At 40.1% G+C, this 27,231-nt stretch overlaps 1 protein-coding gene across 12 annotated transcripts in view; it reads left to right on the top strand.

Moving 5' to 3' along the window:
- Positions 1-27,231, top strand: part of tenm4 (teneurin transmembrane protein 4) — a 246,804-nt gene that overhangs the window by 34,689 nt on the left and 184,884 nt on the right. For all 12 annotated transcript variants that reach the window (XM_017696788.2, XM_017696786.2, XM_017696787.2 and 9 more), the window contains exon 2: positions 25,191-25,473. In XM_017696788.2, coding sequence (XP_017552277.1) covers positions 25,251-25,473 — 223 coding nt within the window. In that variant the 5' untranslated portion in view covers positions 25,191-25,250. The remainder of the gene's footprint in view (positions 1-25,190; positions 25,474-27,231) is intronic.

Consider the following 27,231-nt stretch of genomic DNA (forward strand, 5'->3'; position numbering starts at 1 on the left):
TAGCACCAATAGGAATCTTACATAGCAGGGGTCTTTAATTAAAATTCAGTAAGGTCCAGTTAGAGAAAATATCCATTACATTACATTACATTACATTACATTTAGCAGACGCTTTTATCCAAAGCGACTTACAAATAATGTGGTCCATATAACAAACATCATCAGGCCTTAAAGGAGGCCAAAGCGTCCACTGAAATATCCTCAAGAAAGGACCAGAACATCATAACGTCTATCCTTGCATTACAATTCAGTGCCATATACTGTAGTAGCCTAGTAGATATATCAACATCGTATGTAGTCAACAATGTACAATTCAGTGATATTTCAACAATATTTATTGTCAATTTTTTCTTTTTAGAGCATGCCATATGAAATAACTTCTCTCTGATTCACTTTCGACTTCTGTTTCTCACCTCATCCCTCCCCTGTGTGTGTGCGCGTCACTCGCTCGAGTCTCAGTGCTCACTGTAATGCACAGATCTGATTGGCAGAGTAGCAGCATGTGTGATTTTTACAACAAATGTGATTGGTCTAAAATAGGACCACACTGTCGAAATTAAATCATTCTCCATAGTTTATTGGTTATAGGTATAGATCCGCATAGGACAGCATCTGGGTCTGGATTTGAACTATGGTCTGCCTACTACTGACCTCTGTTGTATAGTATTGTAAATATTAGCCAAACAGTAAATGGATTTTCAGGACTTAATATTTATTTTACTATTTATTTAATGTTTATGTATTTTGAACTTTCTTTTCAAAATAATCTGAAGCATCCAGCAAATGTCACACATTGCAGTTAAGTACGTTTTTGTTATCTATCATAAGGCTAAAGCTAAAAGGCAGTGCTGTTGTGCAATGCCAGAATACCAAGATAGGCAATATGTCACCGTGCACTCTCTATTCATCTCTGTCCAACTCTATTGTGTCCATCTATTTTATTTAAAAGGAAATCTTTTTGTTAGTCTGCTGTTTGTGACTTTTGGTGGTGGGGTTGTAGCTCAGCTTTTTCTACACAAGCTAAGCAATTACTCAAGACTAAGGTTTTATTGTCCTATGTGATTATTGAATAACATATCAATGATCAAATAACGTTCTGTCCGTTCTGTGTAATAGTATTATTTCACTTTCATGTCTATCTGTCTGAGAGTTATGATTTACCATCATTGTGGTACCAGTCTGAAGCGGTCATGACAAATTTGGACAAGATGATACGTAAAGAACTATCATTATATAAGATCACAACAGCTCTTTGCATGGCTTTGTGAAAGACTCTGGTTGTTCTGCCCAATGACCAGGATGGAAGAATAAGCACTTTCCTCAATCATGAGAGCAACTTCTCAATTTTTTCTTTACTGAAATAGCACTAAAATGGACATGGTCTTGGACACTGTAGTTATCTGGCATTTTGCAAGTGGAAAGGTAACTGCTCAGAATTCACAATAATCTCAGAAAACTGTTTTGAAGATCTTCAAACTGAAGGTCATGAAGAGACAAGGGGAAATAGGAAAGGTTTTTGGGTTTGTTCTGGCAGTTTGGGTGCAATTTTTTTGTTGTTTTTATTTCCACCTACGTTTCATGAAGGGGAAGTGGTGATTGCGTGCATGGCTTGATTTCTAGCTTTGCATGTTTTGGAGCTTGTATTATTTTTTATACATTTCCTTTCCCTCTTTATTAGGACAACGAAGAATGGAGATTTTTTAATGCACAGCAGGACTGTGAAGGACAGTGTGGAAGCACAGATTTAGATATTGGTCAGTTCTGAGAAGGTGACTTTGCATCACTGAACTACATAATTGGGGAACATTCAGCTTCTGTGTGAGTCTATGGTACATTAAGCATCATCATTAGTAAAAATTTCGATGGTGCGCTCTTGTGGAGTAGTTCCACTGAAATCCTAACAATAACTTAATGGGTTTGGAATTATGGGGCAGTCAGTGAGTTGTAGAGTATTGACACTAGGACAATTTTTTCTGTAGTGATGTTATGCTAATGAAACTGTTTTTATACATTTCCAATTTTACAGCTTCTCCACTACACTAGTTCCACTACACCTTAGTACACACAGGGAAGCATCTTAAGGCTGGTGCACTTCCTCTCCATCCAGATTTTGCCTTTTCCAATCTCTGTGTAAATGTATTCCTCTGAAAGTTGGAAACTATGCATGAAACACACATGAAACAGCTGTGTTATGCTTTATTGAAACCCAGTCGTAACAGTGTGGATCACTTGGGAATTGAGTATAAATGCCTTGGTGCACTGAATTATGCATTCCTTCACATTCATTCATGGTGCAGATTAGCATAGGACATATGTAACTGCTTATTGTAGCTTTATTTATCTATGGCTTTGGTGAGCGCTGAATTATTTATGGCCCATATCTTGTCTTGTTCTCACAGACAGGGTAGATATTAGAATTGATGTAAGACTGTTGGTTTAAAAGTTTCCGGCAGCCAAAGCTTCTTGTTTCTTAATTTTTCCTCAGGATGGTACATTACAACCCAGACAAATTCTATCTGAATTGTATGTCTGAAGTGTCCAGAACTTTGCTGTGTTCTGGCTATTAGCTGGTGCAGTTGTTGTGATAGTTTGCTTTTGTTTTATGGATGGGAAGTGGTGATAGAATGGATGGCTGCTTGCTAGCTCTGTGTGTTTTGGAATGTCTTTTTTTTTTTTTTTTACAAAATATAAATATACCTGATGAGGGTCATGTCTCAGTGAATAGTGGTGCCTTCCCTCTCATACTGCGTAGTATCTGTATTCTGATTAGGGATGCATGGTGATATTGCATGCATGAATCATATCAGTACTGGCAAATAACTGCTTTTAAAAAACTTTAAAAGAAAATCTGAAGCAAAAATCTTCTGCATCAGACAGATGCTTCGTTTGGCCTTCAGTGAGCACTGAGTTACGTATTTATTGTAATGTAATGTATTTTACTGCACTTACTGAAATGTATTGCGGTGCACTGTGTCTACTTCAATTCCTTTTTCTGAGCTTTTGTTTGTGGCAGTCTGAGCTCAGGACTAGCTTTCTCGCTAACCTATTTGTAACTAGCAACGATATTTTCTCTAGATGCTCATAGCACTTTTTGTAAGTCACCCTGGATAAGAGCGTCTGCTAAATGTTGTTGTAAATGTAAATTTTAAACCGATATTTGTTTATTGATTTTTGAAAGGTCACATTGTTTTTGCTACATTTGAAAAACATTGTATAAATGTTTACATATTGGCATCTGCAGATATCCATCCATCCATCCATCCATCCATTTTCTAAGCTGCTTCTCCGTCAGGGTTGCGGGGGGGTGCTGGAGCCTATCCCAGCAGTCTTCGGGCGGAAGGCAGGATACACCCTGGACAGGTCGCCAGTCCATCGCAGGGCAGACAGACAGACACAGACAGTCACTCACACACTCACACCTAGGGGCAATTTAGCACGTCCAATTGGCCTGACTGCATGTCTTTGGACTGTGGGAGGAAACCGGAGAACCCGGAGGAAACCCACGCAGACACGGGGAGAACATGCAAACTCCACACAGAGAGGATTACATCTGCAGATATATACATGAAAAATCTTGCCATTGTCTCACAATTCCTATATCGGTGCATTTGTAATTCTGACAAATTTTCATGTTCAAGTAGGGCTGTCAGTGTTTATATTAGTAACTGAGCAACCTCCCCATTATTTTGATGATTAGTCAAGTTAATGAATCAGGGCCGAACAATAAAATGGACTAAAAAAATGCCTTGTTTTTCAAAGATTCTTTTTTGAAGACCCACATGTGGAAAAACTTAATTGGACAAAAACAGTACCTTTTTAATCAATGATTTTTTTAAAATGTAGTAATTGTGACTGTCCTATATTAACTCATATTTCATTAACTATGGGGAAGCTAAAAAAGTGCTTTGGCCATGATATCAACAGATCGAAAAAATTACTTTCCCACTGTAGTTGAACTTTGAACTTTTAGCGTTTCAAGCTGGGACAGCAAACGTTATTATCATTGGCCTAGGCTCGTGTCCTGCCGCTGCTATATCAAGCGATTGCACAGGTTGCTTCAATCTTAATTGATTCAGCACTGAGTTAGTTGAGTTGCTCTAGGCTTGGTGGTGCATAACGTACACATCACAACAGTGTTGCTATCTGTGTCAAAGTAGCCAGGCATGCCTTTTTTTGCCATATTCTCTTTCTGTGATGCAGTGAGTGATTTCAGTATTCTAATACTGGTAGCTGGAACACTTAACTGAGTACTCAATTATCCATGCACTTTTAGCACTTGGCCCTCTTTGTTCCCATAGCTCCAGTTAAAACCACCATGTGTTAACCAGCAGCGAGCCTGTTAACATGCGTTACTCTTAGCTAACACCCGCCTGGCGGTGAGCTCAACACTCTGTCTTGCGGCATGCTGCGGACAAGAGTGAGTGCGCAGGATGGCAGCATGGCAGCAGTGGTGGCCCTTAGTCCAGAACCGTGGCAGAGGAGCAGCGGGGAGCCTCTGGGGAGCGCTCAGGTTACTGCCGTCGCATCCTGCTGCATTAGCAGGGCACGGTGAAATAACAGCCTGCCATCTGGAACGGCCCACTAGCCCCCGCACAGCCTTCCAATCACACTTTCCTCAATTAAGAGCTGTTTGTTCAGGCTAGACGTTTTCCTCCCTGCCTTTTTTCCCTCCGTTTTCTATACCTTAGGTCTTCCTCATGCCTTTGAAGCCTCCGATGCGTCCCTCAGCTTGGATTTAGTCTCTCAGATAGCGGTGGTGTTTTTTTAATGTCTGGGGACTGTTATTTGATATTTTAAAAGCATGTGTGAAGCAGGTGTGCGAAAGGTGCGTGTGAAGTCTGTGGAGGATGAATCTGGGCTTTGTCCTGCTGAAATGTCCGCTTGCTACGCTGGGTGAAAGCACTTTGAGGGTGCAGGCTTGGCCTTCGTGCTCAACATGGCCCTCTCATGACCCCACTTGGGCTGAGACAATGAACACCCTTGAAAAGCTTTTTTGTTCTTCACCACCACTCTCTCTTCTCTTTATCCCTCAGTAAGAGGGTTTTTACCTTAGCGAGTTCCTCTTTGTGCCTCTAGCTGCGTACTCTTGTGGTTTGTTGGCACGACGATCTGAGCTGCATTTGCCTAAAACATTATCTCTTGTTGTCTAGCTGTGTTTAGAATCATGTTACTCACAAACGCTGCTTAAAAGATGTTAACACTCTAATCCCCTCAGGTCTGTGTCTCTTTGAGTCCTTAATGCAAATTGCAACCTACGAGTTTAGCTTTAGCTTCTGTGTAATTGGTTGTTGCGAAAATTATGCTATTTTTTATGAGGCCTGGAATCTTAACGGACTCATGTACCATATGAAGCAATTTTTTAAACTGTAAATGTGTCTAAAGAGCTTGCTGGGGCCAGAGAGCCTTCAAGGGTTATAGCGAATGAGCTAATTAATGCAAAATACAGCTGTGGGATTCAAGCTCATAACCGGCTTCTCCTGCACCAGCAGTAATCAGTAGGCTTTCACAGATGTACATAGAGAACAGACCCGCAGGAGCAGGAGTGTGGGCCCCCTCGCTTAATAATCCAGTGCATGCAGGGAAAATATATATATATATAGTGTATATAAATGAGCCTCTAAACCTGTACCTAGCACACTCGGTGGATTGAGTTGGACCTCCACTGCTTGCATTAATTAATTTTGCTCAGCTAATTTAATTTCCCAACCATGTGCTCCTCCAGATTTCCAAATGTGTGGAAAAAAATAATACTTAAAGAGATAAACATGGGTTTGGCATTAGCTTTCTAGGCAACATGATGGGCAACATGGTTTCCATGAGAATCTTCCTCGTTTCTTGACATGCTGTTCTGCCGACTGATAGACAGGTGCTTTGTTTGGGGTATTTTTAGCTGTGACTCATCCCCTGGAGTGCCTTTTAGTGTGAGAGTGATTTGCACAGTCTCTCAGGTGTCATCAGGGTGGGTTTGATCCCACCTTGAAAGCCAAAGAAAGGGAAAAAGAGGTCTAAAGAATAAACTGGCATTGATGTCACTCCTTAGGTGCATGGCCGTGTGCTGATAGTTGTGAACTTTAGTGTTACGAAAGGAAAGCACAGCCTTGTCTTCAAGCCTCTACATCCAAGTGACTACTTATGTTTTCATTTAAATGTGGTTTCTCCGTGTTTTACTGCAGTTATTTCAGTTTGTAAAGAGCACGAGCTAACAAAGCCAAATATTGGATTTTTATTTTGTTGCAAGCAGTCACCTTGAACAAGCAAATATATTAATAACAATGTATTTCATACTTCAGCTAGTTTTATTGTAAATCTCATAAAAAACAAAAATAAGCCCTTAGTGATCTGAATTCAATTCAGTGCACATCACAGTGGATTCAACAATAAAGACAGCATCATACTTCTTTTATATAGTGATAGAAAATGCAGTAGCACAAAGAAAGCTCTACTTACTGATCCATTTTAGCATTCCCAGCATGGACTTACTTACTAGTTAAAGGGGACTTCAGTAGGGCTGGGCAATAGGATAAAATTTATGGTAATTGTAGTAAATTATGTTACAGTATGCTTTTGTTAAGGATATTATGGATATTGTCAGTTCTCAGAAAACACTTGCTAACTGTAAGATTCATTACAAAGAGAGCAAAATTTATTTGGAGAGCATATTTGCATCAGTTTAGTGCAGCATTGGAGGTAAAATGTTGACTACAAATCATTGTGATCATAGTTTTTGATAATATTTTTTATCAAATGTCAGACAAAATAAATGTTGTGCTATATGGTAGATAATGACATCGATATATCGTGAATCATGAAATATCGAGATATTAAACTTTTGCTATATTGCCCACATCTAGGCTTCAATAAAGTCTATGTAATGTAAGATAGAGTAATTTCAGGCTTGATAGGTACAAGATCATGAGAGGTACTAGTCTTGGTATGTCTATGAATTCTAGCTCATAAACATGTTGTGGACCGATCTTTCCAAATATTGGCAGCTACATTTTGAGGCCTCACTATCTATGGTCTTTACCGGCACAGCAGGGTAATGAAGCCCATAAGCTGTTCATGGCACTTTGTGCCATGCTGTCAGCTTATCAGAGCGTGCAGGGTGGGTGCCCGAGATGCCAGGGAGATACGAGTAGCAGTGGGAGTGACATTTGAACCTGCCGCTTAGCATCTTTTCTGCTATCAGTGACAACCATCGGTAAGTGAGAAGGGCTTTGAGCACCACTGAGGCGAGGTTCTTAAAGTGTCGCGAGTAGCAATGAATTCCCACCAGTCATGGCTTCACTGTCCAGTGCCATGTATAGAGTTGATGGGCTTAAAAAGAGATGCCTCCTGGAGGAGCTTGACAAGATTTCACTGGGGAGTGTGTGCTTTGCGGCCGATTTGGCAGCAGTCACCTGGACATTGTATCTTGTCCCGAATGTGGGCTCCTTAATTAGAACTGGACTTTAATTATACGCCATTGCAGACAGATGAGTGTGTTTTGCCATTAAACACGCTCCCCATCACAGCCCCCCACTCTCATCCCTTTAGGAGTTCTCCAATCATTTCATTTTCAATCACTTTGCCGCTCCATTAAGTTTCAGCCACACACACACATACACACGTACAGGCGCAAAAAAAAAAAAAACCTCCGACATAACAACAAAATGGCTGACTCAGCGCATCTCCAACCATTGCGGGCCATCCCATCCAGCTTTCTCCAGCGAGCTCCAAACTCCGAATCCAGCTTGTGTAACCATTTACCCCTGTCTCCATTTGGTTAATAGATCCATTAGACAGGATGTGAAGGAGAGGGAAATTAGAGAGAGTAGAGAGCGAGTGTGCGTGTGGTGCAATCTGAGTGTGTGACACGTTAATTCAGGGTAATTTATGACAGGGGATGCTGCAGGGAGAAGCTCTCCTGTGCGAGTTGTATCTCAGAGGATCCCTCTCTTACATTTCTTTCTCCATCACTGCCATAACAGCCTCTCGCTAACATCAGCCTGATGCAAGTACAGAGCAAGTCACCCTGCTGGAGGCAGACAATAGTCGAAGAAAGTCTTAGCATAGCATGCTAGCAGGCTGCTTAGGTGGGGGGCTAAAAGCACACCTGTGGAGAGAGTGGAGGCTAATCGGATTTCCCTCACACCATTGTGGCTGCTTGCTGCTTCTTGTATGGTTTATATTTATGGACGGCTATTGCCTTAGCCAGCCTCCCTTCCACCAAACCCCCACCCCGCCTCCCCCTTCTGATTAGATCCTGGATGATAGCTATGGCCCGGAGCTGAGGTGATCAATCCTAATTTACTGGGGGGAATCAGATTAACATATAAAAGATTCAGTGTGCTGACCTGACCAGTTGAAGCAATGTATCGTTGTCATGCATCCACATCACTTAGAGCTGACCACACAAAGAAGCCGTCGCTCTGTTGTTTTCGAGAGCGCTATTGAGCATGACTACCTCATGGACTGAATAACAATAAGAGACGTGTGCCTATTTCGCAGGAATCAGCCTGTGTAGTAGTTATTCCACTCAGAATACGCTGACCTGCCACTCACCTCAATGCGCCATCTGTTTGTTTTGGATCATGCTGATGTGTGGGATATTTGCATGGCTTCTGCTGACAGCTTCTCACTTTTTCATGTTGTAACTGTTAGATTTCCAGAAATATGAAACTTCACCATTCGTAATACCTGGCTGTAGTAGTGTAAACAGTCATGCCAAACAATGCTGTGCTGCTGTTGCGTCATTGCTTGTTGCATTCAGTTTCTTCTGTATTTTCTTCTATATTGACAAGACAAAAAAATAGTATCATGTAGGATGTTCTTCTTTGACCAGTTGTCTGTCTTATGCTGTTTTTACATCTAGTTTGTTTGCTAATGTCTGAAGTTTGGGTTTTTGTGGCATTGTTTAGTTTTTTTCCTCATAATTAAAAAAATAATTAACTTCCTCTAATTTATCATAGAATCAAATCCAGACCTATCCTTCAAATATATTTTTGATAACATGTATTGTCATACCCATTATGTTGGGTGAAAATAAGGAAGCTCAACATCTACATGTGTCAGAAGTAGAGTAATAAAATCAAACCTTTCTTGATCTCTACTTCATTGTGATCGAATGGTTTAATTACGTGTCAGTTTGAATTCAGTCAGTCAGGTTGGTGGTGTCTGGCTTCTCTACCATTATCAGCGACTTGTGCTGCAAGAATGATATACATGCATCGGTAAAGAGTGTTCTGAAGAAAACATGCTGTGGTGTTAAATTCACTCATTTGGTGCAGTCCATGGTAAAAATGTGCTCCCACCAGCAGGGTTTGTTTGGAAGAGTGCCAAGACCCTTGATTTTTGGCAGACCTCAGTTTCAGTTGTGAAACAAGGCAGGTGTGAAAGCACCCTTACAATAAAATGCATAAAAAAAATAAAAATGCATATCTAATAATAGAACCTAGTAACCTATGTAAGACCTATGTTGCTCTTCAGAGTAGACTCATGATAGGTTATCAGTAGCCCCATTCACATTCTTACTTCATTTGCGTTTATTTTATAATGGTAACAATTTTAGAGTACAGTTTAGCCTCCTGTCCTAGATGGTAGTACAGCTGAAGTACAAGCAAATCATTGTAAGAATAGCCTTTTCAGATACTTTTCTGTGAAATATTCTGTATTTTATGGACATATCTGTGCTATTCCAGATCCCTGAATGAATATTTTATTGCTTTGAATCAATTAGCTGTCTATTTGGCTTCAGCAAAAAAAACATGCACTGATTGTTTTTATAATGCAGATTTATAATGCGGGTTCTTTTCTGTTTTATTTACCAAACATTTGGATCACCAACCATCCATGCTGCTCAGTAAGTTTCTGAAAATTATAGATGGACTATTTCCCTTCATCCAGCTATATTGCATAATTGAATTTAGACTTCTGCTCCTAAGCATGTTTACAGCAGCAGTTCACAGCCTGCAAAACAGAGAAGGTGCTTTTGACTGTTGTGCCCCACCCAGTGCGATGAGAGAGATAGAAGGATGTGAGAGACGTGTGTTTGGCAGAGATGGCATGACTCACCCTAAGTTTGTGAAAAATCATGTGTTTCTGCCTAAGCTTCTCCACAGCTGTGTGCTCCTCTTTTCTACTACTTTATACTGAGCTTCTGCAAAAAAAAGCTTTAAATGCGACACTCTGGCTGCTTTAAGGTTTCTATCTAGCAGGCTAAGCAAATATTCATGAATTGGGACTTTAATGCTGGAGATTTAGTGTCCCTATCAAAGGAGCATTTTACATTGTGCTGTAAATTCACACGCCTTGGATTGTGCTGTTGACAGCAAACTGTATTAGAGTGCACTGTCACTGAGGCTGAAAACAGATGATAAACCAACTGTTGGTGCTCTTATGCTCTGTTTGCCATTTGGTTGTAGGTAAAATCATCTGTCACTCGACAGTTTCACTGAGGCCTTCTTACTTATAACCTTAAAACTCCTTACATGTTGCACTTGAAGGAAGCACAGGCAAACTGTCTGAATGTCTCCATTAATTCATGTAATTAGTGCAACACACTTTGATTCATTGGTGGACAACTACGTTAGTGACATGCTGTTTGATCACTTCTTTGCTTATATACTATTAGTTACACTGATGAATCGTCATTGGCTGCAGGGCTGGACTTATGCCTGTAAGTCAAAATTCAAAAAAAGCTATTGCACTTCTGTTATGCCACAAACTAATGGTTTGGAGACTGTGGCTCTGTCTAAAAGACAGGAGGCTGAGCTGGAGGTGGTGGAGATGAAGATGCTGAGATTTTCGTTGGGAGTGACAAGGCTGGACAAGATTAGAAATGAACAGATCAGAGGGACAGTGAAGGTGGAGCAGTTTGGAGATAAAGCCAGAGAGGACAGGTTGAGACGGTTTGGACATGTGTTGAGGAGGAATAGTGGATATATTGGGCAAAGAATGTTGGAGATGGAGCTGCCGGGTAGAAGGAGAAGAGGTAGACCTCAGAGAAGGTTTATGGATATAGTGAAGGTGGACATGGAGATGGTTGGTGTGAAAGTAGAGGAGGCAATGGATAGGGCAAGATGGAGGCAGATGATCCACTGTGGCGACCCCTAAAGGGAGCAGCCGAAAAGAAGAAGAAGAGAGCACTTTTGTTATGCCACTGCTCGGAAATGTGAAGGTTGATGTATTATCCTCAAACGACTTTCATAGCAATTCATGTCGTACTGTTTTCTTTTCAACTGTTCTGATGCTTTGCAAATTTTAGGCATTACATTATTATACACTACAGTTTGAGCTGATCGCAACTATTTAAGATGACTTTTTATTCGATTATTCGATTTATTATTTTTTTACAATCATATGTTTATGTCACAACAAAAAGAATCGACTTGGGTTCGTTTTCATCCTTTGAGTTGAGACAAAACATGTAACCAAAAGGAATCAGAAAACGTTTGTTGAGATATGAGTCTATCAGAAACAATGAAAGGTTGAACTTCTGCTGGGTGCAAAAACACCTTTTAGATGGCAGTGGTGAGTAACATTTGTTTATTTGGGAGCTACTAATTATCGACACCTAGGAAGCGAGATAGCTCATTAGCTAATTTGATCTCGTTCGGCTTAAAAAATGCAATCATTGTTAATTGTTTATTATATGGCAATTAATCATCAGCTAAAATTTAATGGCCATTTCAGGCCTAGTGCATTTCTTTGGGTACAGTTTTAAAAATAAAAATAAAAAGCTGAAAATGAAAAAGAGAAAAACTTTAGATTTCTTTCTGTACCTATTTTGGTCTATTTTGTTTGGATTTCAAACGAACTAGATTAATGCTACTGTTACACACACGTACTATCTCCAGTGACTACAGTTCTTTTTTGATTATTGTTATATTCAATATCAAATCCTGCAGGCACAGTTTGTCACTGGTAAGTAAACCTGGCGTTCTCATGTTTACAATTAGTGTTTCTAATGCAGCACTTAGGGTTCCAGGTTTTTATTTGGTGAGTGAGAGTAGCACTTCATGAAGAAGGTATAGCAGAACAGGTGTAAACTCAATTTTCTACCTGCCTTCTCTTCCCTTGTTGAAACACTATGCTGTCTGTTTTATCAGACTGTCGAGGAAAGGTATCTTTTTGCCTGTCTGCTTTCAGAACAGATGTAGCTAAAGAGAAATCTGGAGCAGAGCTTTCGGCCTCCATTTTATGGGCTTGATAAAAGAGAGAGTAGGCTGGAATTGACGGTGTACTTGTTGTCCGGGACTGCTCCGAACGCGCATCATTGGAGGCAATAAGCACCCCCGCTGTCACCTGAAAGCTGCTGGAACATGAACGTCCCCGCCCAGTCCGACACACTTTCAGCTCAGCCAACTAGTCTAAGTTACTGGAGTTTTCTTAGCTCACTATCTTGGTGGAACTGTAATTGGTTCCCTGTTTGCTCTACAGGGGCTAGTATTTTTTCCTGTGGGAGGTCTGGTTATTCCCACTAGAAGGCATCACTCTGGAGCTGTGTTCTGGCTTGCAGGTTAGCCACTTTGTCCAGCATGTGCACTGGTAAAAGTGGCAAAAAGGGTTCTTTGGAGCCATATAAGAACCCCTATTTGTTCCATAAAGAATCCTTCTAAGGATAGCTCTTTTTGTAAATTGTGTTTTGTAAATACATTTGTGTCATATGATGTAGGTGAAGGTTCTATACCACTTGAGAACTGTACATCCAAGCCAAGATCCTTTATTTTGATGTGTCTGTGGGAGCACTTTGTTGCTGGCCGGGTCTCAAATGGTCTGGCGGAGCAGAGCCTGGGTTAGAGATTTGATGTTTGATCCCCACCTCAAATCGGATAGAAGCCTGCTGGGGATGATGTTTGCTCACGTGGTGCAGATTTTAGTTCTATAATTCAGGCAGCAAGCCTGGGATTTGGTTTTGTTTTATGCATTTATATTGTTCACGGACAGTGTGTACTCAGTTTTAGACTTTTCACTTAGTGATCAAAGCACGTGCATACACACAACTGTGGGCTTTAAAAGTGCTTAAAACCTTGCCTTGCTTGTGTGCCATCTGCACTTGATGGAAGGTTGACAGCTCTGAGATCCAACAGCCGCCACTACAAAGAATTACTCAGCAAGGATTATCAAGAAAAAAGACCAAACAAACTAGTGGCCCCATTTTTGTTACAGGGACTCACTCCAATAAGTTTTTTTTTTTTTTTTTTTTTTGACAAAAACAGACAGTGAGGATCATTTGGTGATAAGCTGATTAAAGGGATTGAATTAAACTATTTATTATGTTCTATTTTTGTGCAGGTCAGGCTGTCATTATGGAAAAGGGCATGAAGCTCATTCTAGCCCTTTTGTTGCCTAAGTTTGAGTTGAGAAGTGAATAGACATGTCACTGGAAGACTTCTGTGTGAACTTAGCTTCATTGAAGATGCCTGAAAACAGGCCGTATTTTTACATATTTTGAACACAAATTGAAATATTTCAATTTTTTTTTAACAGCAGGTTACTTTTTATTCTTTGGCCCACATTTTTCTCTTTCCTTATTAGTCCTATTCCCTCTTAAATCATAGAAAATGAGGAAAGATTATTGTGGAATATGCTTTAGTTTAAGTCCCAGTCAGTTAAATTGCATTTAGATCTCTGTAGATTACAACGGTTCAGACAAGCAATGAAGGATTAGGCTGGAATGGATGTCATGAGGCTGTTATGTGTGTGTTTGACTACTGTGCTATTTTTTTACACTTTTCCTGTGAAGAACTTGATTTAAATTGAGGATTATCTTGATGGTGTTAACTTGGCACAAGCATGTTATATATGATAAACACACATACACAAGGCCTCATTTTAGATTTGAATGAGTGTCATCACCCTGTGAGTTTAGAAAAAATCCAAAGATTCAGACTTTGGGCCAGGATGTGTCAGCACTTTTCAGTGGAACTAATACTAGTTTCTGCTTATAGGGTGTATTTTGGGTCAACATGTAAAAGAAGAAACTCTTCATTCCAATTTCAGCTGATGCTTACTTGTGTGCTTCTTTAAATGAGCAAAAATGAATACTGTAAATAGGCAAAGACTTGTATTAATGTTGTTTGTCATTGAAAGCTGGAATAAAAGAACATGCATGTTCCATATTTCCATATAAAAAGGGCTGCAACTAACATGTATGTGATCATCTATTATATAATTCAACACATTGTCTTCTCTGGGGTCTGCTTACTTCAAAGTGCCACTGTGTTTAGTGTGGTGGTCCCCAGTGCTGATCTGTTGAGCCCGGATATCATGTGACATCTTTTAATGTATAGCTACTGCAATTATTAGCTCTTGGTGTAACCCCAGACCTTCTTTGTAGAGTGGTATTAGCAATCTATATGCAACACATACGATTACACATAAACTTACATAAACTATGCAGAAAAATACAAAATAGAAATAAATCTAGACATAAGTTAAAGCACAAGAGAAGTAAAAGTATGAAAGAAGACTGGTATGAGGTATGAGGTAGTCTAATAGCACATGTTATAGACACTGGTATGAGGTATGAGGTAGTCTAATAGCACATGTTATAGACATAGACATAACTCTGAGTTTCATCAGTATTTTAGTGTAAAGTGCATATAGATAAGTGTCATTTCAGTAATTGTTGTGATATATTGCACAGTGTGTATTAATCGAAGAGGAGATACAGTGATGAGGATGTTCCCACCAAAGCACCTTTTTGTAATGCTGTGCATCTTATTTTGGCTGCAGTTAAAATGTATATTACTGTATTAATGTATAATACATATATTGCTATTTGTCTGTTTTGCTAACTTTCACCACAACTGTACCTGTACAGAAGATCTCTCTTTGAAACTAATTAGCCCTGTGGCTATCACTTATTAGCTAACTGCTATATAAACTGTGCCATGCCCAAATAGTTCCTCAGTAGTTAATTTGTGATAGCAAGCAAACAAAGGCTAACATTCCAGCAGTTTTGCTGGCAAAAAACAATTTCTTAGTAATGTGTAAAAAAAAAAAAAAAAAAAAGTACAGGTAACCACTTGGGTGATTTCAGGCCACCACCACACCACCACCACCGCCCTCTATGCTTCCTGTAGAGTATTGCAATCTGTCGGGATTGACATGTGTATCACACAAACAGGAGAACCTACAGCGCCAAACCTCCAGTGACTAATCGCTGCAGCCTTACACATTGCATAAGACCCACATTAGCCTAAATGTGCTCTTATGCGCTTCATAGCGCTGTCTGGTGTAACCTCTGCTTTGCTCTTGCTTCCATCTCACGCGCGAGGAAGACGCACGGCAGCTGTATGAAAAACACATGATGCCATACTGCGGAAAAATAGTGCGCAACATGGGAATAGGCCGCGCCTTGCCGCTCTCGGCCTCGACGCACGCTCACACACCCGCGTGCTCACACACACACGTGCGCACGGAGCCCGGGGACAAGAAGCTTTTTCGATGGCACCATCACTGCTAGCTCCATCCCCGCTTCATGGAAAAGGAGGTGTATTTTTAAACCAGCGCTAGTGTGGAGAGCAGAACACGCCGCGTGCGCTCTGCCTCCCCTTCGGTGCAAAACGTTCCTCGCTGTCGCCCGAGATGTATGTGGAACTCTCGGTGCTGATCGCTTTCTGTGAGTGTGAGGAAGAGAGAGAGAGAGAGAGAGAGAGCAGGACTGTGCCTCAGAGGAAGGGGAAAAGGAGATAGAGGAGGTTTGAGCATGGCTCCAGCTGTATGCTTTATGTAGCTGGGGGAAGGGGCTGTGCCCTCTCAACACAACATGTTTTTTTTTGTTTTATTTTGTTTTTGTTTTTTTGTAGTTTGCTGGTCTTCCTGGGCTGGCCTCCAGTGCTGGAGGGATTACAGCCAGTTGATTATTGCTTAGCTGCTTTTAGGCCTGTGAGCTTCAACCAGGGTTATAAATCAGTGGCCAGCAAAAGAGGCATAATGAGCTGTAATTGTTCACCAATGAACCAGTGAGGCCCCAAACGCTCACCTGTTTTCTGGCCACCAGGCTCCTGCTGCCTTTTTACAAGGCACATGCCATGAGTGAGGGCCTCCATATGCACCCTCTCTCTCTTCTCTCTCTCTCTCTCTCTCTCTCTGTCTCTCTCTCTCTCTGACACCCTTCCCTATTTGTCTTTCTTTCTTTGTCTCTTGCTCTTTCTCTTACCACTCTCCCCACTATTGATCTTTTTTCTCTATCTCCCCTGTTCTTTGTTCTCTCTCTTTTTCTCTCTCACCCACTTCCTTCAGCCTATCTCTAACTCTCTCTTTCGTCCTTTTAAACTCTCTTCTGTCTCTCTTTCTCTCCCCCTTTTTTCTTTCTTTTATCTCTATCACTCACCCAGTCTTCTTTCTCTCTGTTCCTTCTCACTCTGTTTAATCTTTTTTCACTGTTTCACTTTTTTTCACTCTCTTCACTCTCCTGCAGTTTTTCCCTCTTCCTACTCTTTCTGTCTTTCTCACCCCTTTTTCTTGCTCACCTTCGCACACACATACATCCTCTCTTCTTTCCTTCTCTCTCTTGCTGTCTTTCTCGTTCCTCTTTCTCTCTCTCTCTCTCTCTCTCTCTCTCTCTCTCCTCTCGTTTATTTATTTCTCCTCTCATTCACTCCTCGCCTCATTTGCTGTCCAAGGATTAAGAGGGGCAGCTGCAGTCAAGATTATTTATTTCCTCCTGTTCAAGCTGCGATCTGTGATATTTGAGCATCCGCACACTACCGCACAGTCCCCTAGCCCCCAATACACACACACACACACACACACACACACACACACACACACACACACACACACACACACACACACACACACACACACACTCCATCTCCAGCTCCCTACTGGCATCTCCTCCTACCTGTGGTAGCATAGCATAGCACTCTCAGGAAGGCGATTTACGCCTCTTTTTTGCTGCCACGTTGTTAACGGATAAGCACACGTCTTGGCTGATCCCGTTAACGTTTCATACAGCCTGGCCAAGGTCAGGGGTGTCCATCAGTGTGGAAAGTGAATAAATGCACCCCCCAATACATCCCTAACACACACCCCCCTCGTTATTTACTGAGACAAATTGAAAGCTTTACTCTGGCTCTACTCTCTCTCTTTCTCTCTCGCTCTCTGTTTCTCTCTCTCTCTCAGATCAGAGGGAAGTGATTAGTAGTAGGTAGAGTGAGGAGCAGTAGCAGCAGCATGCTGGTCCCAGGCTAGTTTTTGTTTATCTTAAAGCTTTTGCCCATTCTGTTTTTATGCACTGGCAGAGTTCCCTGTTTGATTGTTGAAGCAGAGAATACTCTGAATAACACATCTCTTCTCCCACACACACTTCTGTGCCCCCGTCTCCCTTTCTCAGACCCCCCACCCTCCACCTCCACTCCCCTCTGTTCATTCTTTTCTATTGAAAACACACCTTTCTACTGCTTCTCAGAGCTGAGCAGACATGTGAAAGGCTCTCTGCGAAAGAAAGTAAGTGGTGCTTTTGGGCCTCTCTAAAACACAATCCTGGTTTAGGCTCTGCAGCTATTGTCTGTGAGTAAGTGGGGGTGCGTAGGTGTGTCCTAGACCACACTGAGTTATTAAACAAGTTTGAGGAGTATCATGTTAGCTGAAGCTAGGGCTGAAAGATTTTTTTAATCGAAATTGCAGTTTGATAGAGTGCAATTTTTAATTTTTAATCGCAGGTGCTGTCATTTTTATTATATCTTACATTATTCAATGTTATTTTTTAGCTTTAAGTGGGGAAATTTGATCCCAATAATTCAGAACTTACAAACAGGCAGTCTGGCACACTACATTCAGTGTTTAAGAACCAGGTCTGAAAAAATGGATGTGCTGGTCCGCACATGTGTTATTTTGTTCAAATCGTTCACCCCTAGATGAAGCTTATTGTTGCTGGTAAATCAAAACTTTGTAATAGTGTTTTTTTAACAACATTTGAAAATGCAAGCTGTCCTTTAGATTGTGTCAACATTTTGAGACAAATGGATTAAAAGAAAGAGTGAAACAATACATGGATTAAAGCACATATACATATAACATTTATTACATTTAAATTTTTCATCCTCGAACTCGAACGCACTGTGGGTGATGAGTCCAGCTGTCAACCACTGGAACTGCATAATCGCTCCTGTGTTGCTGTTGAAGATGACACTGAAAGCTCCGGGAGCGACAGGCGTTCTCTGGCCATCATGACTGTTTACCTCCAGACGAGCCCTCTCATGAAGCATTGTTCTGTTGCACATGTGGGTCAGTTTAGGAGCTGATCTGTTCAGACTGATGTCGCATGCAGATCACATTTAAAAGATATGATGTGAACAGCCAAACCAAAAAATCGGATTTGGTGAGAAAATCTGATTCGGGCCGCTTTTACCTTCTGTGTAAAGTTAGCCTAATTGTCTACTAGCTGAAAAAAAGTCCACTTTTTTAGAGCAAGAGAATGATGCTGTAATTATCTGTTATTGTGATAGTTAACATTTTTTGTTCCTAACCTGCTTAAGTCAAGATTTGAGCGTACAGATGGCAATCACTCTAGAGAAGAGTAAAGTGACGCTATGTCCTTTTGCAGCAGGAAATAATGCCTCTTTTAAATGAGTTTTGTTGTCCTGTTCTTTCCAGTTCAGGAAACACTAATTGCTTCATAATGCAGAAAAAAATTGAGAGGAGATTGTTTAAGCATTAGAATTAATTCGAACATCAAGCATGTGACCAACACTGTATGTTTATTGACCTTCTGAAGGCAGCTGACTTCATATAAGCTTCTTAGATTTTCAGCCAAACATGCTGCAACCATTTTCATTACTTTTACCCGAGGTGAAATCTCTAATACTGTGCCGCTGGCAGTAAACAGGCCTGGTAAACTCGGCTTTCTGAGCATAGTTCGCTCATAGCTTACAAACAGCTACAGTAATGGTCATTTAACAAGCCCTTTTCATCATTGTAATCCTCTCCAGACGTTCTTTATAATCTGAGCCATCACTACATCCACCACAAATGCTTGTCTTCCTGGGTTAAGGCATTGGAACGATATAAATTCTGTACACCAAACCACAGACATCCTAATGCAAGATAATCATGCTGAAGCTGTGGGTCAGCTTTGGGAGGCCAAATAGCTCCAATTACCCCAGACAGCTTGCTGAATGAATAGATTTCATCCATTTGCCTTTTATCTCTGGACTACCAAAATCTTCTAATTACATTTTTGACAGTTTTCAGATTTATTTTCTTTAAGCTGAGCCTTTTTATGATTCTGTGGGCTACATTTTGTAGCTTTGACCAAGCAAAAACATTGAAAGCAGAACAGTCTAAATATGCTAGATATGCTGGACTAGATACCAGTAAACCATCTAAAAAAGCAACTTGTGACGATTGTGCCAGAGTAAAACATACTGTTTTAGAATATTGACCTAATTTTATGATCAGTTTTAGACTTTGAGAGACTCAGCCCTGTAGTTGGGCCCAACTGCTGTGAAAACGATGTGGTCTATACTATCTATTTTAAAGCGCTCTGGTCGGCTGTTAATACTAAAATGATTGTTACTTCTCATTTTTCACATTCTTAAAGATCCCATGACATTTCATTTCACAGTGAGGCTACTTATGCCTTTTGTATGATTTGAAATAAACAGCATGAACTCCCAAACTTAGTTAGGTTTGCATGCATTCAATTCTTTTTTAATAGAACTGAATAAAGGCTGAATTATACTTCTCCATCTGTGTATATGCAGATGTGCAAGGATGACATCCTTGGCAGACATCTATGTGAACATCTGCACACAGGTGTATGCCAGCATACTTGCCCATGACTTGATCATGTCCAGTAGGTAGCAGTGTCTAAACCAGAATGTGCAGTAAAGAAAAAGGAAAGACTCCCAGAATAACTGCTCACATCACTGTTTTTGTAATATTTGGAAGATGGGCTATATGAATGTTTTTATGGTCACACCTCTTCTGCCAGCTGACCTTTGAGCTGCTCCATTTGATTTTGCGCTTGTTCTGGTTCACAATCTCATCCTACCCCCAATGCTAACGGAGAGCCAAACAGTGTTTGATTGATGCACAACTCTGCAGATTTGCATGAAACGTATTCAGAAGTGTGCATTTTGGGCCTCTAAGCCTTTATGAGCTATGCTAATTCATCTCTATAAAGACTGGCATACAAGTATGACAACATTAATTCCTCAGATATGAAAAGCTTTTTGTTCAGGTCTCTTTGTTGCAATAGAAGGCAAAAGAGTATTAGAAAAGTATCATTGTTTTATTTATTGGTTGATGTTATCTATCCTCTGATATATCGGTTTGTCCCTACCTTATAGCGCTCATTCTAATTGAGGGAATAATGGCAGAGCTGCAGGTCCTGCAGGCCTCCCAGGGTGTTTTGCAGTGGAATACATTCCCTCCCTCCTGCTTTGCCTGCTTTAATAAATCTTTGCAGAGGTTAATGGCATTCATATTGTTTGGTTTGGAGTGCAGAAAGTGATACAGTGCTCTGTTCTGAGCCATTTCTCCAAGGTCCTCTTCCCACCCCCAGCAGCTGCTGAGGCACAAGGTGTTTTTCTGCTTATGAAATTCAGCACCTGGGTGGGGAGACGTAGCATGTCAAGCTAGCCCAGCCCATTTGACTCATCACCTTATCAAAAAAGGTAAACACAGACAAGTTGTTTTTGTTTGTGGCTCCAGAGCAGCAGGTTGAGTTTGTGCAGGTGTTTATTGAATAAGGACTTCACCAATCAATAGCTCTGAATTTGTAAGAAAGGTAAAACCTGAGCACTGGATCATTTTATAGATACATAGTTTGATGCTTCCTCAGAGTGCATTGCAGGTGCTCTCAACCAGCTACAATGATTTTTGGGTGTTTGCCTGTAAGGAATGTTTCGGTGCAATACAAAATAGCCAGACAAGTTTGCTTTCTAAAGTTTGAAGCTAAAGTCAGTCAGTTTGCTCCCTTTTCTCAGGGTAGCAAATAAAGTGCAGTCTAATTTTCCTACAGGGACAGAAAATCAGAAAATGGGCTGCTTTTTGTTAATCATTTGCTTAGATGTTTCATTTCCATAAGTTGAAAAACTAGTATAGTAGCATGTACTATTAATATGTGAGAACAATAATAATAATTTATATCAGTGTTGTTAAAAAATGGTATGTTTACAAGCAAAAGCAAAGGGCATATTGGTTCGTTTCTGTTATAAGAGCAAATTTGTTGTTCGTTACTTCAAGACCACTGGAGTTTTTTATGTATCTGCAATCCCAGTCTGAACATATTTTTGAGTTTTGGTTTTGTCATTGTGACCAATAAAGGAAAAACTAAAGCAAAGCACAATATTACATAAGAAAAGGATGACAAAGTTTTGTGTCCTGAGACTGATCACAGTATGCTTTGCTAGTGCATATTTAGCCGCTGTCTGAGTGTTGTGTAAGGCACAAAGTTTGCACAAAGTGTTTCATCACTTGATAATTATAGTCCCAGTTTATCTGCTTTCAACCATTTAGAATCCCAGAAAAGCTCATTATTGTTTGTTACTGTTTGATTCTGTTTTTATATGGCCTATGGAAAATAAATTACTTGAAAATGAGTCGATTACTCAATTAGTCATGTGTTTTTTGTTCTAGCCCTGGTTTACCTGGAACGTTAGCTTACATTTGCTAAATTAACTAACAGGCACATACATAACAAATCTTCAAATTTTTATTACACAACATGTTTAATGAATATCTATCAAATGTGTTATTCTCAGGGAAAAAGATAAGAAGAAAAGTGTAAAAAGGACACCGTGCCTGTTTAGCCTGTTTAACCTTAAGATTAGTTAGCCAAATGTTTGCATGCTTCCTCAGGGTGGAAGCCGAGGTGTGCAAAGCTGAGATCTCTACAGGTTTCAGAAACAGCTCAAAATAATGCTGCTTTTTTCAGTTCATTTGAAAATTAATGAAGACAAATTGGATAAATGTATGCTAATAACATTATCCTCTTTCTTTCTCTACTAAGCATCTCAGAACAAATCAGGGCTGAACTGTAGCCTTTATTTATTTATTTTTTTTATAGAGTTAATCACTGCTTTGATTAACTTTCAGAACTGAATCTTACAAATCTAACCAAGCTTCCTTTCTAAAGGGTTCACAAGTTGAAACACTTGTTGTAATGAGTATTAACATTTGAAGTAATGAAGTAAAAGTGCTTATTTTTAAAGCTTTATTTATTTCATATCACATAAAAGTAAAAGTGCTATAATTTAGATCTACTCAAAAAAGTACCAGTAATATTACTGAACTGCATTACAACATTTTCAACCTGCCATTGCAGTGCGGTGACATACAGTTTAGTAGACATGCATTTGTCTAGAATTTTCCACAGCTATGTTAGGTTTCTGTACACATGTCAATCATTAGTCAGTCACTCTGTGTTCTCTTACATAGCATGCACAACGGGGCAGAAATCCAGAATTCCCAGCATCTTGTTGGCGTCTTGTTTTTAGCCACCACTGAGCTCTAGGGATTAGATAAAAACAGACTAGACAGATTATTCAAATGCACTATCAAAGATAAGCACAGGGCATGAATGTTTTCTCTTGTTTTTCAGTTAACTTGAGCTTTAGTTCTTAGCGGCACCATATCAGTCAGTCCCAGCTCACTCCTTTCAAATATACGCGTTTGCACTAGCTGTCTTAGCGCATGTGACGCCTGTTGCTTTATTGAAAGAACAGATCGCTTTCCCATGGCCTCAAAGGTACAACCTTACACATACCAGCCGTTCAATAACAAGGAGGAAGGCATATGTGCAAGAGTGCTGTGGTTGTTCCTCTGAACACCGCTCTCTGGGAATTAAGACAATGCACGAAAACAAAACCCCCTTAAACTTCAAGATAAAGCCTCAAAACGATTAGCATAGGCTCGAGGACCCTGTGTAAAAGCTAAAAAATTAGTAACCCAGAAGCAAAAGGCTCAGAAATGCAGGGCCAACAGCTGAAGGGCTCTTGCGGGGCTTTAGGAGAAAGGCTGTTTTTGTCGATGACGGAGGTCCCCGCACCAAGGTCTCTAAGTCATTAATCACAGCCATCTTTTCAGCTGTCAGTCCATACAAAAGGTGACCCCAGTGCCAAAATGGGCTCAGCAATAAAGAGGCCATTGAATGGGGGGTTTGATCTAGTTTACTGTGGACCACTGCCCTAACTCAACGCATTTATGGTACACCAGCCTTAAAAAGCTTTAGAAGCTGGTTGTGAGTAACTGGACCTGTTTTTTTTTTTATTTAATTAAGTGTTTTGGTTGACGTTTCTATTTTTGAAGATTTATGACTCTTAATTTTGTGGAGCACTCATAAACCTTATAGCACTGCCTTGAGTTATTAGATTGTTTCAGCGCTTCTGTTAGTAACACCAGTTGCAAAGCTGTAAACATTTTCAGATAGTGGGTCAGCTTAGCAGCCGTATGAGGCAGCCTCTTCCATACAGAGAATGAGCATGGCTCTCAGCTGGATCCATTTCAGATAATTCACCCTGTGCTGCATGACACACTTGATTTGAAGCCCAGCGATTGTGGTGAGCTTAACTGAAACAAATTAAATGAATCAAGCGGGGAAATCTCTCTACTTTAAGTGAGCCTCTGAAGAAACAATGACCCAGCCTCTAATCAACTTTATAAATACACATCGACATACCCTAAGCCTGTTCATGGGCACACGGTACCATGTGATAACCTGCTAAAAGAGAATATGGAGCTCTGTAAATTGCTGTTTAGACCTGTGTGCTACATCATTTCATTGCTAAAGCAGTTAATCTTGGAATCACAATTTTGCTTTTAGTTATAACTAACAGCTTCTGTGTTACTCACTCTAGGTACATTACCATGCAAGCTTAGGTACTGTTGCATGGCAAGCTTCGATCACAGACACCTGACGTCTGCCGAGTGCTGTTGTTTGCATAATTCGTTTTATCGATCAACAGATTTGTCTTTTTTTTTTTACTTGCTTTATGTCTTTTCTCGTTTTGATCATTTACAAAAGAAATTGTCTTGAACTAATGTCTTATGTTAAGGGTGTCTATACAGTGTAGCTAGTAGAAATACCAAAAGAATCTAAATATACAAAAAGTCTTAAATTATGAGATGGAACTAGTTTAGACAACATTTGTTTCTGTATATGTTCTTAGGTGTAGTTTTTCCCTTTAATAGAGAATCATTTCATTTTCACAATAGAGAATCAACTAAGTCAGTTTGTGAACTGATTCATTTTAGGGTATCAATTCATTCACTTAGTGTATCAATTGATTCACAAAAGAGAACCAGTTAACTTATCTGGTCTGTGAACTGATTCAATGATTAACAATTAAGAGTCAAGTAATTCATTGAGCACATGAATTTATTCATGATAGTAAATCACTTAACTCAGTAGGTCTTTGAATTCATTCAAAGTAGACAAACAGTTAACTCAGTTTCTGAATTGATTTGTGATAGAGGATCAGTTCATGGATGCTTTCGTCTTGGTTTAACCATCATTGCTGGTTGGATGTTTCTGACAGAAATTGAGGGGCTGTATCGCTGCTCTCAGCTATGATTCATCTTACAAACAGCACAGCACATGGAAGGACACCTGCCACTTAAAACACTGTTGGGAGCCTTGTTTAAAAAAAGAGAGAAAAAAGGTGAATATTTGTGGCAGGACTCGTAAAAGTATATAGCCAGAAGAATTGTAGCGCCATATTTTATCAGAATGATTCCTGCTGGCTGCCTGCACTGGGTGCCTCTGTGTTTTTATCAAAGCCGCGAAAGTGCTGCAGTGCAACATAAAGAAAGTTTGGACTGGGAAAGGAAAGATAAAGCATTATCAAAGGACCGTCTTCAGCAGTTTGATGTTCTTTCTTTGATTAGTTTTGCTTATTGTTGTCAGGTTCGGTCTTATCAACAACATAAAATGGCAAATTTATGAGTTGAATATGTCCAGGATTGTTTATGGCGGTGTGCATGATGCATCTACTAGGACAGTTCTTGTAGTTACTCTTACTTCTTCATGCTTGTCTGTAGTGTTGTGGGTATAAAAGATGTGTTATTTTTGTCTGAGAAACCAAAGTGATGAGATGTTGCGTAATGTTGCAAAGAAATGCATATAAACATAATAATATACACGTGTAAAACTGAAGTACATTTATAGGATGCTGATAATGCCTCAGAACTAAAATGCAGATTGGCCAACAAGCAGTTAAGCATGTCTCAAACAAAATCATTTTGTCTTGTAGAATCAGAGGGACTGAACTGGCTCCTTCGCTTTTGATGTGGAGAACTAAGACGTGCTGATCATGGAAGTAAAGGAACGCAGACCGTATCGCTCTCTGACAGCACGGCGGGACACAGAGCGTCGCTATACCAGCTCATCTGCTGACAGTGAGGACGGCAAACTCAACCCCAAATCTTACAGCTCCAGCGAGACCCTCAAGGCCTTCGACCAAGACCCCCGCATGACCTATGGTGGGCGTGCCAAAGAGGTGGTACATCATGAAGTGGATGAGTTCGGAAGGCAAGGTAAGAAACACAGTCAAAGCTGAGTGCTGCTCCACCTTTGAACACCAGTTACGGTGCTTTAGGATAGTTGTACACCTCTTAATTAAACAAAGAACTGTACATGAAACTTAAAAGTCATTAAAGTAATGGTTGGAATTTTCTGCATACTCTCTTATTATATAATGGATCAACCAAGACATGTTTGGTGTCTAAAGTTTGCTTGTTTAGTTTTACTCTGGAGCTAAATTATCACACTTGCATCCAGGATGATTTGTTAAAAAGCCCATATCCCAAATTTTCCCCTTATTTTTCCCCCTTAGGTCCACTATGTGATGTTTATGTGTGTGAATGTATACCAAAACCAGTCCTAATTAATTTTTACAGGATCCATATTTAAAAAGCAGTTTGGGCTGAAACCCTTCTTGTAACTTTAGTGTGAGTGGGTGAGGCTAAATGTATTTCATCTAAAAAGGTGGATATAAGTAAATGGGCAGGTTTTTGTGATTTCACAGCAACATTGAATTCAGAACAGGCGGTTAGTGTAACATTACTGACCTGAGTATAGTTTTAAAACTTTAACAATGTTGACATACTACATTAAATTCTTTTATGAGGAAAATTTCATTGTCTATGTCATGGACCCTCACATCAATCTGAAAGGCTAATGTGGTTTGTGACACTATAAAAAAGTACCAAGGTATTTTGTGTAGCTAAAAAGTAGCAGTCGCATCTTGAAGTCTGACTTTTGCTCATTCTTTTGTTCGTTTTTGTAGATAACAGCATATCATATGGTGTCAGAAGCCACACAGCCCTATTTAAAACCTATTTAAGATTACATAACAGCACAACACGAGTTTAGGCAAGTGCATGATATGGTATGCAGTGTGTATGACGCTAATTACTGGTTATAAACTTTTATTACTTGTTAGCTATATTAGCCATGTGCAATAATACAGAAGCAGACTTCATACATCAAACATGTCTTACTTGATTGATTACATTTGGGGTAAAAGCTGTGTAAGTTCACACACATCTTTAACATCTGGGCGTATGTGAATATCATTCCTATACATCTAGAAGATCTGGTGTAAAATGTGACATTCTGAAGGCTGTAACTATTCACCGTTGCTAGATGTAGGTCTGCTTATTAGATCTTTGATCACTGGCAGCACAGAGCTACTTATCATTCATGCATGTTCTTTTGACAAAGTTATGAATAGCACAGTCACCTTGGTTTCAGGATCATTCTTCTCGCTCCTCTACCGCACGGCGAAGTAGATATCTGTTACATTTAGTTGTTGACATGAAAAGCACTATAATAAGTATCAGCGGGGGGGCTCGTCTTGCAGGCTAGAGATATGCACCCTGTCCCTTAGATACGCCTCGCAGAGTGATTCCATTCAAGCAATTAAGAGAGACTGTGGTGAAGATTTGATCTGCCTTTAATATATTCCTTTCCACTCGTAGAAAAAAAGGCAGTGCCTAAAAGTTGAGAGATAAAAGGAGTGTTGAATGCAGCGTTGTAGCCCTGCCATTAGCCCAGCTGGAGTTTAATGAGAGGGGGTGAGGTGAATGCCAATTCGCGGATGTCTTTTATGACCTTCTAATGTGTCCAGCTGATGATGACCTGAAAAAATACCCGCTTCCCCTCTGTGAATACTAAATGCATTGTAGCTTTCAGGGGCACTAACTGTTATTGCAGTCTATCCTGAACATAAATCTATATTATTTCTTTTTAAGCTTTTACGTGCTTAATCTGGGCTGCTTCCTGCCTCTTGA

Source organism: Pygocentrus nattereri, chromosome 17, assembly GCF_015220715.1.
Source record: "Pygocentrus nattereri isolate fPygNat1 chromosome 17, fPygNat1.pri, whole genome shotgun sequence".
NCBI classification, from domain to species: domain Eukaryota; kingdom Metazoa; phylum Chordata; class Actinopteri; order Characiformes; family Serrasalmidae; genus Pygocentrus; species Pygocentrus nattereri.